The 14,603-nt window shown below is 42.5% G+C and overlaps 1 protein-coding gene across 5 annotated transcripts in view; it reads right to left on the bottom strand.

The window, feature by feature from the left end:
* Window positions 1-1,429: 1,429 nt before the first annotated feature.
* MAP4K5 (mitogen-activated protein kinase kinase kinase kinase 5) overlaps window positions 1,430-14,603 on the bottom strand; it is a 71,065-nt gene continuing 57,891 nt past the window's right edge. For all 5 annotated transcript variants that reach the window (XM_072866233.1, XM_072866232.1, XM_072866235.1 and 2 more), the window contains 9 exons: window positions 14,265-14,379; window positions 14,072-14,130; window positions 12,602-12,705; window positions 12,036-12,213; window positions 10,983-11,051; window positions 10,179-10,271; window positions 8,015-8,085; window positions 7,218-7,273; window positions 1,430-4,726 (listed from right to left, as the gene is read on the bottom strand). In XM_072866233.1, coding sequence (XP_072722334.1) covers window positions 4,639-4,726; window positions 7,218-7,273; window positions 8,015-8,085; window positions 10,179-10,271; window positions 10,983-11,051; window positions 12,036-12,213; window positions 12,602-12,705; window positions 14,072-14,130; window positions 14,265-14,379 — 833 coding nt within the window. In that variant the 3' untranslated portion in view covers window positions 1,430-4,638. The remainder of the gene's footprint in view (window positions 4,727-7,217; window positions 7,274-8,014; window positions 8,086-10,178; window positions 10,272-10,982; window positions 11,052-12,035; window positions 12,214-12,601; window positions 12,706-14,071; window positions 14,131-14,264; window positions 14,380-14,603) is intronic.

Here is a 14,603-nt window from a genome sequence, read left to right as displayed (position 1 = left end):
CCGGGGCGGGCCCTCGGGGGGGTCCCACCGGCGGGGGACGGCCTTTGCGAGGCGCCTCTCGCCGGGGCGGAGGAGGAGGAGCCGCCCCTGGGGACCCCAAAACCAGCCGGGGCGGTCCCCGGTGATGCAGGGGGGTCCCCATGGCCTCTCACGGGGCCACACGCACCCCCGGGGGCGCCGAGCCTTCCCTGCGCCGGAGGGCTTTACCCCGCCCCAGCGCTCTGCTTTTCCATGGGAGTCTCTGGTTTTCCCTCGATTTCCCCACAGGGTTGAGAGGAAGAGGGAACGCCTCTCCCAGGGTCGGCAGGCTTCAACCAGCACCCACAGCCCTTTCCTCCGGCACCCCGGGCACGGCCTCCAGCCAGCAGCAGGGGAGAGGAGGGGAGGCCGTTCCCCGAGGAGGCCATGGTGCCTGCGCAGGGTGAGAGGTGTTTGGGGCGCCCAGGCACGGGCATGGCTTCGAGTGCCCCTGCCCCAGCGTCGGCGCGGGGCCTGGGAGATGTTGCATTTCCCTGGGACGTCTCCCCCTCGTACAGTTCAAGCACTTCGAGTGTCTGCCACCTGATGAGCTTCCACCTTTCAATGAACGTTTCCATCTCTTACCTTCGCATCATCTTTCCTTATGCACCCATTTAGGTCCGTGGCTCCTTAGCCGTTTCCTCACACCCTAACGCAGGTGGCCTTTTACGGTGGCAATCCCTTACACACACAGGCTGATGCTGCGATGCACCTACAGTGGGAACAATCTTCTGCAGAGGAGGAATATTCATCTGGATTTATTTACCAGTAACTGGTGATTGTGTTGTCCAAAGGTGCATTCACAACCCCCCTTTTCTCTCTACCTCAGCACGTCCCTGAAGATGTGGAGTACAGAGGGACCAAGGGCAGCACGCAGACAGCCAGCGTGCGAGGGCAAGGCTTGTATAAACTGCTCTAGATCCTGCTGCGACTGAGCTGTGCCCAGGGTGGACTGTCAAACGCTCCTGTCCATGTTTTCTTATTCTAAGCAACCCTCCTCTAGAGCCCACCAGCCACCTTGCTCTGCCCCATGAACCAGGCACGAGGTAGCCAGCCCTTGGTTTTCAAGCCAGACAACTCACCCCCGGTTCCGTGGTGACTCCCGGCGACTGGCAGCAGGGCTGTGCTGGAGCAGAGTGCTGGGCAGCACGAAGCTGGAAAGAGCTTGCCACTGCTATTCTGATTTCTCATTTCTGCGCTACCCCCAGAGCTCCCTTTCCTCCAGTCGATCCGCTCTATGGGGGAGATGGCCTGTGCCTCCCTGTGCCGTCTGTAGGGTCGAGAAGAGCGGCCAGCCCTGGGTCAGGCCCTTCCCACCGACGGCCATAAAACCTGGAGACCAGCTTCCTTCCTTCAAGGTATGTCTGATAACGTATTGTTCCCAGCAAGTCCACCACACCACATCTAGGTATCAAGTAAAGCATAGTTTATTTGGCATAGACTGAAATGAACTGCAACAGAAATGTACGTAGAACGAAGCCTAGTTACACAAACTGGAACAAGTGCAGTTAGAGTCTCAGTTACAATCTAATGACTAAACAAGGTAAAAAGCACATTTCAGAAAGTCTCCCAGTCTTGTCCTTTTTGTTCAGAGACACAGTGGCTCACTGATGCGTTGTACCTTTCATCTTTTAAGGAGATGCCATCACAATTACAGTTGTATTTTTCAGTTACACTGAATTTGGTTAGGAAATCAAAACAGACTAATCTACAGGCTGCTCTTCAAATACTGTTTGGACTTCAAAGAGCGCTGGGAGCCTGTTTTAAGGCTTTCAAGTTGAATACGTGAACCTCGTGCATCACGTAACTAATGCTTTGGTATCTGTCAAAAGAGCAATGAGGGGGCGAGCAAGCTTTTGCTTTATAAACTCCCAAACCACACACTAGGCTCTCAACCCTGGTTGAAATGTCACAAAAACAAAGATACAGACACCACCAGACTAACTTAAACAGTCTAACAAATACAAATTATACTAGTCGGAGTCACCGAGGCTGCCCGGTTCAGCTATGAAACATGCAAATCTGTTGTGCTACACTCTGCTAAGAGTTAACGAGTGAGGTTTTACACTAGGAAACAGTTTCTTGCAGATCATGCCAAAAATGCCACTGCGTATAAAACCGGACCAGACGAAGCACTTCAGAATATGCCATTAGAAATGCTTTAACAGCTAAAAAAGGTTTGATTAAATGAGGACTTTCCTAGATTCATTTTTTTATGATTCAGCAAATCACCAGTCATGTCATTCAAAGAAAAATACTTTCAGTTCATTACTTTTGCATGAAAGTGTCATGACCTAAGAGTTATTTACTCCAGTTACTCTCCATAAATATTCATATTTTATTTACATATTTCTCTAGTCTTTTAGAGATCTTCTTTAAGTGTTTTCAAAAATGATGCCAAAATTATGTTTGCAGTGAATGAGGTAAGTTAAGTGAAAGCATTTGCTCTACAACATCTACACCTGGTGCTTCACTTTGCCTTCATTTTTGTTCTCAAGTCTTTGTAGACTAGGAGTTACACCATTTGAGGTTAATCACCAATCACTGTTACCTATGGAGAAGTAATTTCAGTTCTAGAGAACTCGATTTCTTTAAAACACAAAAATTACATGTCCCTCTTTTAATACTGCTGATCTGATTACAGCTGATGTGAACTGATTTTTATCTGTACACTTACTATTTATTAAACTGTGATACAGTTTCAGAACTGAAAAGCTTGACTTGATTTAAATATCGAGGCAATAACAAGAATTAGTTTTGAATGACAACACTAAGTGGATAAAATGCTAAATTATGTGCAAGTCTATTTTTCCTTCCAGACCTTCAGAACAACATAAAACTCCTGCTGTACCTAGTAACAAAGAGACGTTACTGAGTCATCACGTGTGCCGAGCTAATTCCGTCAATGTTAAATTATGAATCGCGCAGCCTGATGCCGAAGCAGACAACCCAGCGCCCTGTTCCTCAGGTTGCGAGTTAAAGATCAAACCACTCCGGCTCCGCCGCGTCAGCAGAGCCCTCAGACAGGCCAAGCCGTTGGAACACACTTACCTTTATGGCTTTATTAAAATGACGTGGGAAGCTTCTAACCTGTCCTTCCTAGGGTAGCAGATCACAGACGCCGCATAGGCAGCAGCATGCTGCAGGACTTCATTTAAAACCCCTCCATTCCAATGTTTATCAACTGCTACCGTATCTGCCTAGGGACATCAAAGCTAGCAGGTTAATGTGAGGTAGTAAAACCAGATGCTATCCTGTAGTCGGTCTATATTTATATCTAACGGTACCTCAAGAATTGTAATTAATGAGGAAGACAAAAGGAACCGGTGTGAATCTTTAATGGAGAAATAAAGAGAGAAAGAAAAATGCAGGTGACAAAATAGGGAAAGGGAGAAGGTGATCGAAAGCTTTAATATAGAATACTGGTTCTTATCATATTTATTTATACTACACAGCTGGGGAAATAGCCGTTTCCAAACGACTGACACCAGCTGGATGGCAGTACGAACACAAAAGCTCGTACGCTCAGTTAGCGCTGGAGGCTCCCCTCTGGAATAGTATAAATAAACTATACGTCATGGGCAGCCTGATACATGATACTTTCATTCATTAAGGATGATGACCAGGTACAATTTCCCTTTCACGTCACAAGGCTTATCCCTAATTTATGAAAATAAAGCATATATATTTTGTACATTTTTATATATATATAAATATATATATATAAAAAATACACACTGCCGGTCAACTTAACACACATGCGCACATGCACACACACACATACGTATATTGTACACACCCACCCAGTAGCAACATGTCTGATATCGTATTATATTTTGTGTACACACACCCTACATCTAGTAGTAAAGAAGAAAATCCCTTTTATGGCAATTCTGCAGGCAAAAAAAAAAATCAATACAAAATACTTTGTTGTACAAAACTGCATTTTTACAAGATCGACCAACATTGTAACATACCCCTCCATAATGCACTACATCCCTACAAGAAAAAAGAATAATCAAATCTTTATACAATTGTAAAAAAAATTGTAAGCTGCTCTGCAACCTTCCTTTGCTAAAAGTTAGATACATTACACCATTCTAGCAGCAGATTAATAAATAAGGATTAAATAGTCTATTATACAAAGCCATACTGAATGGCAGATTTAAAACCAAAAAGCTTTGCAGATACGTTCACTTCCTACACAAATCTTTTTTATTAAGAATAAGACTCAGTATAAAACAGGGAAACAGCCAGCACTATATCTGTATCTACAGAATATAAGGAAAATCCAAGGGAAGTAAAATATTTAACAGTTATGGCACCTTTACCGCAAAACATTTTTTTAAAGGCTCTGTTTCCCTGCAACTAATGAGTAAAGGGCTATTTACCTCATAGCTTTTATTAAGCAAACTCGATATAACCAACCACACAGTGGCAAGAGACAGAACCAGCTGTTCCCAGCTGCAAAAATGTATTGATTTCCACCCTAAACCAACATCATTTAGGTGTCAAGAAAAGAAACAGTAAGTCACAGTCCCGCTTGTACTGAGTTTCCTAATGCTTCTTCGGTCCTCGTGTGGCAAATTCACTCGGTTATTTGCGTTAGGTTACTGTTGCTTAGTAACTATTCTCATGTCCAGCCAAGATGTAGAGGTTGCTGTGTGCAGTCGGATTTTCTGTTGGCCTGCTTTCTAACACTACCACTCTGCAATCAAACACAAAGAGAATCCAAAACGGTTAGTGGCATAATAGGAAGCACATGGTGTAACTACCGAGGAGGAACAAACTTGTTGCTCACAGGTTTCTACAGATTGGAGGGACATCGGTTCTCCTAAATATCTTGGGTATTTTATTCTTTAAATCAGTTACCTCATCTTCCAGCATCGCTTCTGCTAAACACACTGAAGTGGAATATACAAGGAACAGAGGACTAGAAGCAGCTTCTTGAACCAGAATCTGCCCTTCTCAACCACAGGCACATGGAACATGTTACAAACCTCTTCCAAACTGACATCCTCCACCTTGAAATAAGCCGTGTCCTCTGCTTCTACTGGGAAGTTACCTCAGAGCCAGAGGGTTGCGAGGAGACACAAAGCTGCTATCATCTGCAGCCCGAATACATGTATACCTCCTACATCTTGTGATAAGCATCAGCCACTAACCTAAACAGATCTCCTCCCTTCTAAATATTTATCAGCCGATGGCTTCATAGGGAACACTCAACCCCATCTCGGCCTTCGTCCTGCTGGATCATGTTCCTGCAGGCTCCTCTGGAAAACCCGTCTCCCCTGTCTTGGCACGCTGACCGCTGTCTTCTACACAGCTGTCCCATGCTGAACCTCGACAATCATCTCAGCAGCTGATATGGCTGGGCCTTTGACCTCCCCTCTCCCTTCCAACTGCTTAGCTCCTGCATTTCTCTGCACTAGGACAATATCCTGTCATTTTTACGATTAAACTTCTCTCTGCTTTCTGCTTACTTCCTGTGTATCAACTAAGCCAAATGTGCCACTTGAACTCCGAGTTAGACTTCTCAAAGGGAGCCTGTCTCAGGGTTAGCATTGCACACACTCCCCTCCCATGTCACATTCCTCAAAGAGTTTTCAAAGCAAGCCTCACTCTTAACAGCCTCTGTCCCTGATCTTCACTGCTGCAGCTCAGTAGTTCTCAAGTGATCCAAGCCAAAAAGGTGCTACCGCATCTCATTCACCTGAATGGTAGAAAAGACTCCTGCTCCGTTTGTACAGAGATGGAAAAATAAAAAAACAGAGGATTTGGCAGTTCGATGAGATCAGAATGGAAGAAAATGGCTTCTCTGCAAAACTGCATGCAGCAGAGGGACTTCAACCTTACCTCCAACCCCAAGAAGTGCTTTGTGCTAAGTTGTTACTCAGATATGCATGTCTTCTATAAAAGTGCAAGCTGGACGAGATGAGACGTTGCTTCCCATCCCTCTGTTTAGGATGCTCCTGTGTTCACCAGCCCAACACAGAAATACGAGCCGTTTAAAGGTACCAATTCCAGTACGCAGGAAAGATTCACTGATGGTGGCACAGCGCGTACCTGGACTAATACACATGGCATCTGTACCGCAGCGGACCTTAGCGAAAGCTCATTCTTGCAATAAAATGCCCCCTGCTCTGCTGGGAGTGACAGGGAAGGAAATTACCCCTGCCTGTCTGCACAATGGGGTAACAGACAGAAAAGGCAGAGTATGCGTTGTCAGAGGTTGCGCTGTGTTTGTATTTTTGAGATCTCAGAGTCAGCAGCGGCAGGGATCCTCAATTCCAACCGCAGTGATCGAGTACAGTGGGTCCTCGGTGACCCCGGTGCAAAGCAAAGACTTCAGCAGTTTCTTGTATAGGCTACCCCTCCTCTTCAAAAGAGCTAGCGTGCTCTCACTCTCTTTCTGGACAGGGGATCCAAGAATGTAAGTGCACAAAATTATGGATTACTTCCAGAAAGTGAGTCAGAGCCAGGCTTCCCAAAGGCCAAGTGAGGGAGCAGAAGATCAGGGAGTAGAACCAATTTCTTGACTCGTTACTACCTACCTCTGCATTTAGCACTCTAGCTATCTGAAAAACCGCAAGTACTCATGTCCAAATCCAGAGACTGGGGCAGCTTCTGCTAAGGTTTCAAACCTGGAGGCAGCTGCAGCTCTTCCCAGCCTCTGTAGCTGAAAGGAATCATCTGGGTGTTATGGGGAACAGGTGAATTTAGACCACTGTGCATTAAAACCTGTACGCGATCTAGTTTGCTCTGCTATTTCCAGACCTCAAGGTCCAGAGCAGCGAAGGTTCTTTTTAAGTAACTACCTGCCAAGGTAATTCACCAGTTCACCAGGAAAATCCAAGCCAGAGGCAGGCTTTTCCAGAAGTGCACTGGGCACCCTGCTTACCACATGCCAAAGGCAGCTCTCATCTCTCCCTGCGGCTTATCTCCTCACGCTGCATTTCTATACGCTTGTGTTTGTGTTCACACTTCCATCTCTGCAGCGGAAAGTGGGGGAGGCCACAGGGGCTCTTAGTAATAATTCTGGACGCAGATGAAATCACTAATTAAATTTTTGGCTATTGAAGGCAGAAACAGCGTTAGTGCCTCCCCCAGGACTGCCTACAGATAGATCTGTGGTGGGCTGGAAGCCAGAAAGCTGGTTTAAATAAAATGAATGGTTTATGTTTCTTCAAGGTGATTACCTGTCTGATCCTAGTAAGCGGAAAACCCTGGTTTCATCTGATATCTCTTGAGTAACCTGTAGAAAAATGGAGACGTTTAGGTCCATTTCAGTAGCAAAATGAAATTTATTGGTTTGAGTTGGAAGGGGAAAAAAAAAAAAATCAGTCTCTTAAATTCAAATACAATTTAGTGCAAATTACAGGACTGAATCAGATAAATTGATGTTAAGCAAAAAAGAGCTTTAAATTTCATCAAATACAACTTATTTTAAATAATTTTTGTATTGTAGACTGTTATCAGTCTAGATGACTTGGTGGCACAGAGGCAGTATGTTGATCAAACCTTTGTCAGCAGAGACTGACTAGCCTTCCCTGCATTTTCACAGAGGATGCCATCAGAAAGGACAGTGTTCTTTTTGGAAAACGGACTCTTTTTTTAAAGGGACACTTTAAAACAAACAAACAAAACAAGTGCCTTTTTTTTTTTTTAAAAAAAGGGATGCTGCCAACTTGAGCTTTTTATCCAAGAGCCAAGAAGCCCAAATGCTGCTTACACCACATCTGTACTGGCTCTGGGCAGAACCCGTTCAGGAGTCTCTGACTGATAACCTTGGAAACAGAGCTGGCTAAAGCATGTGTGTGAGCTTTACCAAGAGAAGGTATACAGGCAAGTCAGAGAAAGCAACCAGAGAGCTGAAGCAATGACAACATGGAGCACAAGCAGTATCACTAGGGAAGCAGCTGGAGGGGCCAAAGGATCAAGTGGTAAATAGGGAACAGGAAGAAATTAAACCTGGAGAGACTGGGAGATTACTTACTTCATCTGACTTAAAGCTTTTGCCCTGCATGCCATGTTTCCAGAAGGCCAGCACACTGTCTTGAAGGCACACTGCAAAGGAGAAACACAAAATCAAACACAAAATATTTGGATATTAGGAAATTTTACTTCACCGAAAGGGTTGTCAAGCATTGGAACAGGCTGCCCAGGGAAGTGGTTGAGTCGCCATCCCTGGAGGTATTTAAAAGCCGTTTGGCTGAGGTGCTTAGGGACATGGTGTAGTGGTGGGCTTGGCAGTGTCAGGTTTACGGTTGGACTCGATGATCTTAAAGGTCTTTTCCAACCTATACGATTCTGTGATTCTGTGAAAATCAGACCCGAGCATGGCTTATGTGAACCAGAGGAACCCGGGTTTCTCACCAACAGTGATAACGGGAAGCGTGTGGAAAAAGTACGTGGCGAGACTTGGACTACTGGTAGAACCACCAAACTCCACAATCACTGTAGAAAAACTGGACTGAAATGACTATTTGGATCCGAGACACACATTACTTTCTGAAGTGCTATTCAAAACATACCACTCAGACATTCCCTGTTTGCCAGGACAAGATAGGCATCTCTGGTTTTTCCTTTTCTCCCTTTCACTTCTATTCTCTGGATCTTTGTTTTCCTAATGATTCTGGAGAAAGCACCAGGAAGTGTATAAAATTCCTGCCAACCAAAACACTGTGGGTTGCTGGAAATTACAGATCATTTGAGTTATTATATTTACTTCAAAATAGACCTGAGTATGAAAAATGGGAGGAGCCTTCCATTCAGGGCCAAAGAGAGAACACAGAAGCCTACCAGCTCTGAATGATGTAATTAGCCAGACTGCTGAAAATAATGGATGAAGAGCCTGGTGTTCTTTAAGCAGTGCTACAGAAACATATCTTACACCGTGTTTTATTTTTCCAAATCCTACTTGTTTTCCTTTACTAATCCTTCAAGTCACATTTTGTATCTGCTCAGTATTAGCCATGTCTTAAATACACAGAACAAAGGCATTCAGCAGAATCCAAAGAGCAATGTTTGTCACACCAGCCTTAGACTAATCTTCACCTGCTACTCCCCACTCCACCCTGCAATCAGAGAATGAAGAGTTGTTTAATACCCTGAATTCCCAAGAGACCACTTGGAGTGTAAAGAACCGCTCACATTATTCAATGTCAGCTGGTAAGTGCAAACTTCAGGATAAATGCTTCTGTCTATGAATTCCTTCAGAGTTCAAGGAAAAGGCAATGGTCGAGTCACGGTATGCATGCGTCAGCAGGAGATATTGTATGATACGAGTACAGCGGTTAATTAGAACATGTCAGAATTTAGGGAAAAAATCACAGGCTTGATTAAAAATATCTTCCTTCAGGACAGGTCTGACATATCTAAATAGAGATGCTGTATAAAAGAATGTGCACTGCTTTACCAACTGCTGTTAAAATACAAAATACCTATGTCAAGAATCTTCTTCTAAAGGGAAGATGCCTGAGGAACCCAGAAATGCGAGTTGTACAGAACTGCTAACAAAACCAAGTTGTGTCTTTACTGATTTTGATTCCAGAAAGAAGTTCAGTTTCTGAGCTACAGAATTATTAAACTTATGTTAATTAGATACTTCTGAGAGCTTATTACAGCAGAAATACTTGCTTGACAATTGCAATTCAAGTTTTAGAAGCATGGCTGCTGTCCTCTAGTAGTCTAAAGACAGCAGCCTGTCCTCTAAGAATTAGATTCAAATACTATTACCCTGACTGTTAAAAAATGGATGTGCTACCACTTTAAATAAAATCTTAGCTTTTAGAAGACTAACACAAAATTATGTATTACTAAAACATTTTTTCCTCCCCAAAGCTTTTTCTCAGTACTATGGAAATGACCAGAAACTAGTCAGCCTTTTTTTCAACCAGATCATGATGCATCTTACTTATAAAACAGAAATGACACCAGATGGAAACACCCACAGATTTGAGACACTATCTGGCAACTGCCTTACTTTCTGCAGCATGCCAGTGGAGACAAAGAGACAGCTCACAATATGCTGACACATGCAATTTTAGTGTCAGGCCCCACTGGGTGCACTAGACCAGTCTAGATTATTAAAAACCCTTCAACACTCATCCCTCTAAATTCTTAGTCCTTGAGAGACAATAGAGAAGCAAATCACTTACCCACTGACTCAATGCAGAAATCAAAGCTCAACTCGGAGGCCAATTTCTTGCTTGACTTCAATTTCCCTTGTAAATTCACAATTTTCACAAATTCTCAAGAAAAACAGAAAAACAAGTATTAAAACCCACTGCTGAAAAGGATTACTGACGGCTTTAAGTATGAAATACTAATTTCATCTTTCAGGCGCAAAGAAATGCCCAAACCTAACATCTACAGTATTTGCCTAAAATGAATCCAAGAGCATCCTTCTCTCAAAATAAACATAGAAAACCTTCTTAGACACTTTGTATGTTTTGAGACTTTGCTGACAGCCATTCTGCAAATAACAAACAGTGCAGAAATGCGAATTCAACAAAGCTTGGAAATTTAGGCAGACTAAGTCATTGCAAAGTTCCCATTGAGGTATTAACCTCTGATGCATGAGAGTTATGGTTATAATTACTGTGTACGATGGAGCGTTAGCTATTTGTCCTGCTAGCATTTGCAACAGGCAAATGTCACTTTTCCCCAGTAAATTTTGAAAATTTCCGGTTGGCATATATTTGAATTCTGACCTGTAATGCTGCATTCCACTTCATTTTGAAAAGAAACAAGAATGATACACACATGAAGAGGGAAAGTGGAATCACAAGAGTCAAAATGAAAACCCACTTCTCTGAACTATATCTGCTAGGAAATATTACAACACAAATGAGTAATGAAGGGAGAAAAATTAACTTGTGGTAGAGTTAAAATCAACAACTGTGGCAAAACAAGTTTTGCACAAGGTGTTGTAAGTTGCCCAACAGAGACATGTTACTTACTGTCCAGGCAGACCAGGACAGTGTCTCTTTCCAGCTGCGTTACATGAATGGCATCTAACTGCTGATTGCCTTGTGAAAAAGAAAACAGATTATTTTATATCACATCGTAAGACTGATCTCAGCCTCCCCTCCCCTCAACCTCTCACCAACTGCTACAGCCTTTTCAGTATGCTACGAGCCTTCTGCAAGCTACGATACTTGTTACTCTCTTCCATTTTTTTAAGGCTGTATGATCCCAGAATGTTCTGGGAGGAGTACAGGGCCTAAGGACAAACCCATCAGTTCAAAGCATGTATTTAATGTGAAAGCACTACTGTTTATTGGCATAAAATACATTTTATGTTACAGTTCAGCACAACAAGTCAGCTTCCTTCATGAAGAGGCATGATAATGAACAAAAGGAATCATCAAGGGAATCTTTGCTCCTAAAGAAATGTTCTTTTCCCATAAATCCACATCTGGAAAGATTATTGTGCTGATATTAAGCTAGATAGCAATAGTTTTTCTAGTTTTTATTAATGAAGTTATTGGTACAGCTGCTAAAAAGCGGTATTTAAATGTAAAAAAGCATATCCAACAGAGCCAGCAGAGAAAAGCATCTGCAAGATATCAACTAGCTTTTGAAGATAAAACAGAATCTTCTACTTATTAATAGCCAGCTGAAGACGACAAGCCTCCCCCAAGGGCTGGAGGACAGACGAGAATGCGTTTATGTGTCTTTCCACAGGAAAGAAGGGGAAAGAGGAGTGAGCCTGACCCCAGGAAAAAGTATGCAACCACAAATGAGAACCCAATCAGCAGGGTCTGCATTACTATTTAAGGAAATTTATAAAATAAAAGATGTGTCTAAAAATGAAGTCTTTTAAGAAAGATAGTTTATACTGAAGTTGGAAGGTCATCACAAGAAGAACCTGGGATCAGCTTCAGTAATGCTTTTGGTAGAGAAGCGGCATCATTTTGCCTAGCCTAAAGGGTTTCCAAATGACTTCTGAAGAAGGGCTATCAACAGTTACCAGAGAATGAAACGGCCGCAAGATGGACCAACAGTCTTACCTGCACCGATTTCTGTAAACCATGAAGAAGCAGAGTTCAAGTTGATTGTCTCGAACTGAACTACCTGATTTGGTTCAGTACCCTTACTGATAGCTACGCAGACCATCGGGTACTCCTGCTCTGGTATCACTAGCATTTCAAACACATTCAAAGGGCTTGGCAAAGGAAAATCAAAGTGCTGGAAAAAAACATAATAAGGCATTTGTAAAGTTTCCTTTTACCTTGGAAATAAGAAGCCTAAAATAACATGCACAAAGTATAAAAGATACAGAAGAATTTTTCACTGCTACTGAGAGTGCTTTTTTAAGACAGCATAAGCTGTGAGCAACATTATGTTGCGCAGAGGTATATGCTAGTCTGTTATTGCTGGTACTGGGCTTGATCCAACACTTGACTGACTGCAGTCACAAGATTTTCTTAGTCAAAATGCGTCAAGCCAGATTTTCAAGTGCTCAGAACCCACAGACGGGACTAGCCTGGGATGTACTTTCCATTACAAATTCTGGAAAGGTTATTTCAACAAATGTATAATGATTAAATGTTCTAAACTAAAGTGAAATACTTACCTTTATTAACATGAATTTCTGCATTGGCTCATACCACTGTAGTAGAACAATTCCAGACTGCAATGCACCACACAGGTATTTATGTCCTGTGTATGGATTTCGCACTATATAAAATAAACAGACAAAAAAAAACAGGGGAAAAAAAGAAGTTTTAAGTCCAGGAAGTTCAATGCATACTTGAAAAAATACCCTGCAGCTATCTTTACAAATAATTTAAGAAATAGTAGCAGTTTCACACGGATAATGGCCTTCTGTCTTGCCATTCAAATATCCACAGTGATTAATATGTGCTACATTCCAGACAAATTCAATTATACTTATAATTAATAACCACTAGCATTCTTTGAGTCCCAGTAAAGAGGCCACACGCTGAGTAGCCAGAAAAGCCATAACACCTTCTTCCTGGGGCTGTGTGAGCAGAGGGATTGAAAGGTCCAGGTCAAGTTGCGATTTAAATAAAAAAAATTCCCAAGCAGTGAAGATGTCCCATAACTTCTTGTGAGCTTTGGCAGCTAATGAAATAATATGATGAAGGGTTTGGGGTTTGTTTTTTTTAAGCTCAGTTGGATACAAGACCAGCCTGACTTCAGGAATCAGTTGTAAATACGCCTACTGTAGACACTTTATATGAGCTAAAGAGGATATCCAAGTTTGAAACTAGGTACTTTATACTCTGCTTAAGCATTTTCAAGAGTGTAAAGCTACAATTTCACACAGCACTAGGGCCAGTTTTTGAAAGGACATGTATTCTGTAGAAAGCCCAAGCCTTTCTGAAACTCAGTGAAGCCAAAGACAAATCTGTAACTCCACGAGCTTTAACTCTTTTCTGGGCACTTAGAACTTAAGCGATGGCTTCACTCCTCCCCAGGGTGACATAATTTTTATTTATGTCCAGCCTTTTCTTTGTGGAAAAATATTGTTTTCAAGTATTCTTTGAAATTCTTTTCAATATTCTTTGACCTAGATCCTAGTTGGATCTAGGTCAAAGCTTGAGCCAAACTGACAAAGCAGAAAGGGTATTTGTGCACGTGCCACAAGTCTGGGATTCCGTAACAAGCGTTACACTCGCAGGCAGTCTGCGGGTCACAGTAACTAGTTGGCTCGGGTGAAGCCAGTGATCCCAAACATCGACTTATTCACCGAGAGCTTCAGCAGCTCTCAAAGAGAGTGTGCAACACCCGTCAGCTGTGTGCTGCTGGCCTTCTCCAGGGTTTCCCTTTGGATCTTGCTCTAGACAGCAAGATTTCTAGGTTAAGAGCTCATATGAAAAATGCTTTTCCACTGAAGAGCATAAAGATGCCCACGTTAATTAAAAGGAAAGCTATGCACCAGCATTAAGAAATAATGTAGTCATACTGTTTTCTGAACAATGAACTAACTACAAGTTTATTAAAAAGAAATGAGTTTGAGACATGCCATGCCCCACGACAAAGGCCAGGAAAAGAAGTGCAAAACGGAACGCCTACTCACCTATACAGCATTTGTGGCATCCTTTTGTATCGGGGATCTTTGTCGTTAAGGCAAACTTCCTGAAATAACAATTATAAAAAAAGGCATCAACAAGAGATGCCGAAGGCCCTTCATGCTACCAATTCAACAGCCCAAACAGTATTTATGGGAATTTTCACTTGTTAATAATAGTCTGTAAGTGAAAGATTTGTACCTTGGTAGTATTTTGTCAGGAAACCTATGGGTTTGAATGTGAGCAGCTAATCCTGTTTTTTTGGCTTGTTCAAACAAAGCTATTAAGTTATGGGAGTAGAGCTGGAATGTTTTCCCTGTAAGAGAGAAAAGCACAACTGATATCGCACCCATGCCTCCAGCAGAGAACCGCACATTTTAGAAAAATGTATGTATAGAAAATTACCTTCTAGAGAAAGGGAGCACGTCCGTCAGATATTTCAAGTCCAGTTATGAAGAAAAATAAAACAAGACAACAATAATAATGCATATAGAGAAGACATGGCATTCAACTCAAAGTTCATTTCGGTAACACTAAAGC

Source organism: Ciconia boyciana, chromosome 6 (genome assembly GCF_034638445.1).
Source record: "Ciconia boyciana chromosome 6, ASM3463844v1, whole genome shotgun sequence".
NCBI classification, from domain to species: domain Eukaryota; kingdom Metazoa; phylum Chordata; class Aves; order Ciconiiformes; family Ciconiidae; genus Ciconia; species Ciconia boyciana.
This window is presented reverse-complemented; position numbering and strand designations above follow the sequence as displayed.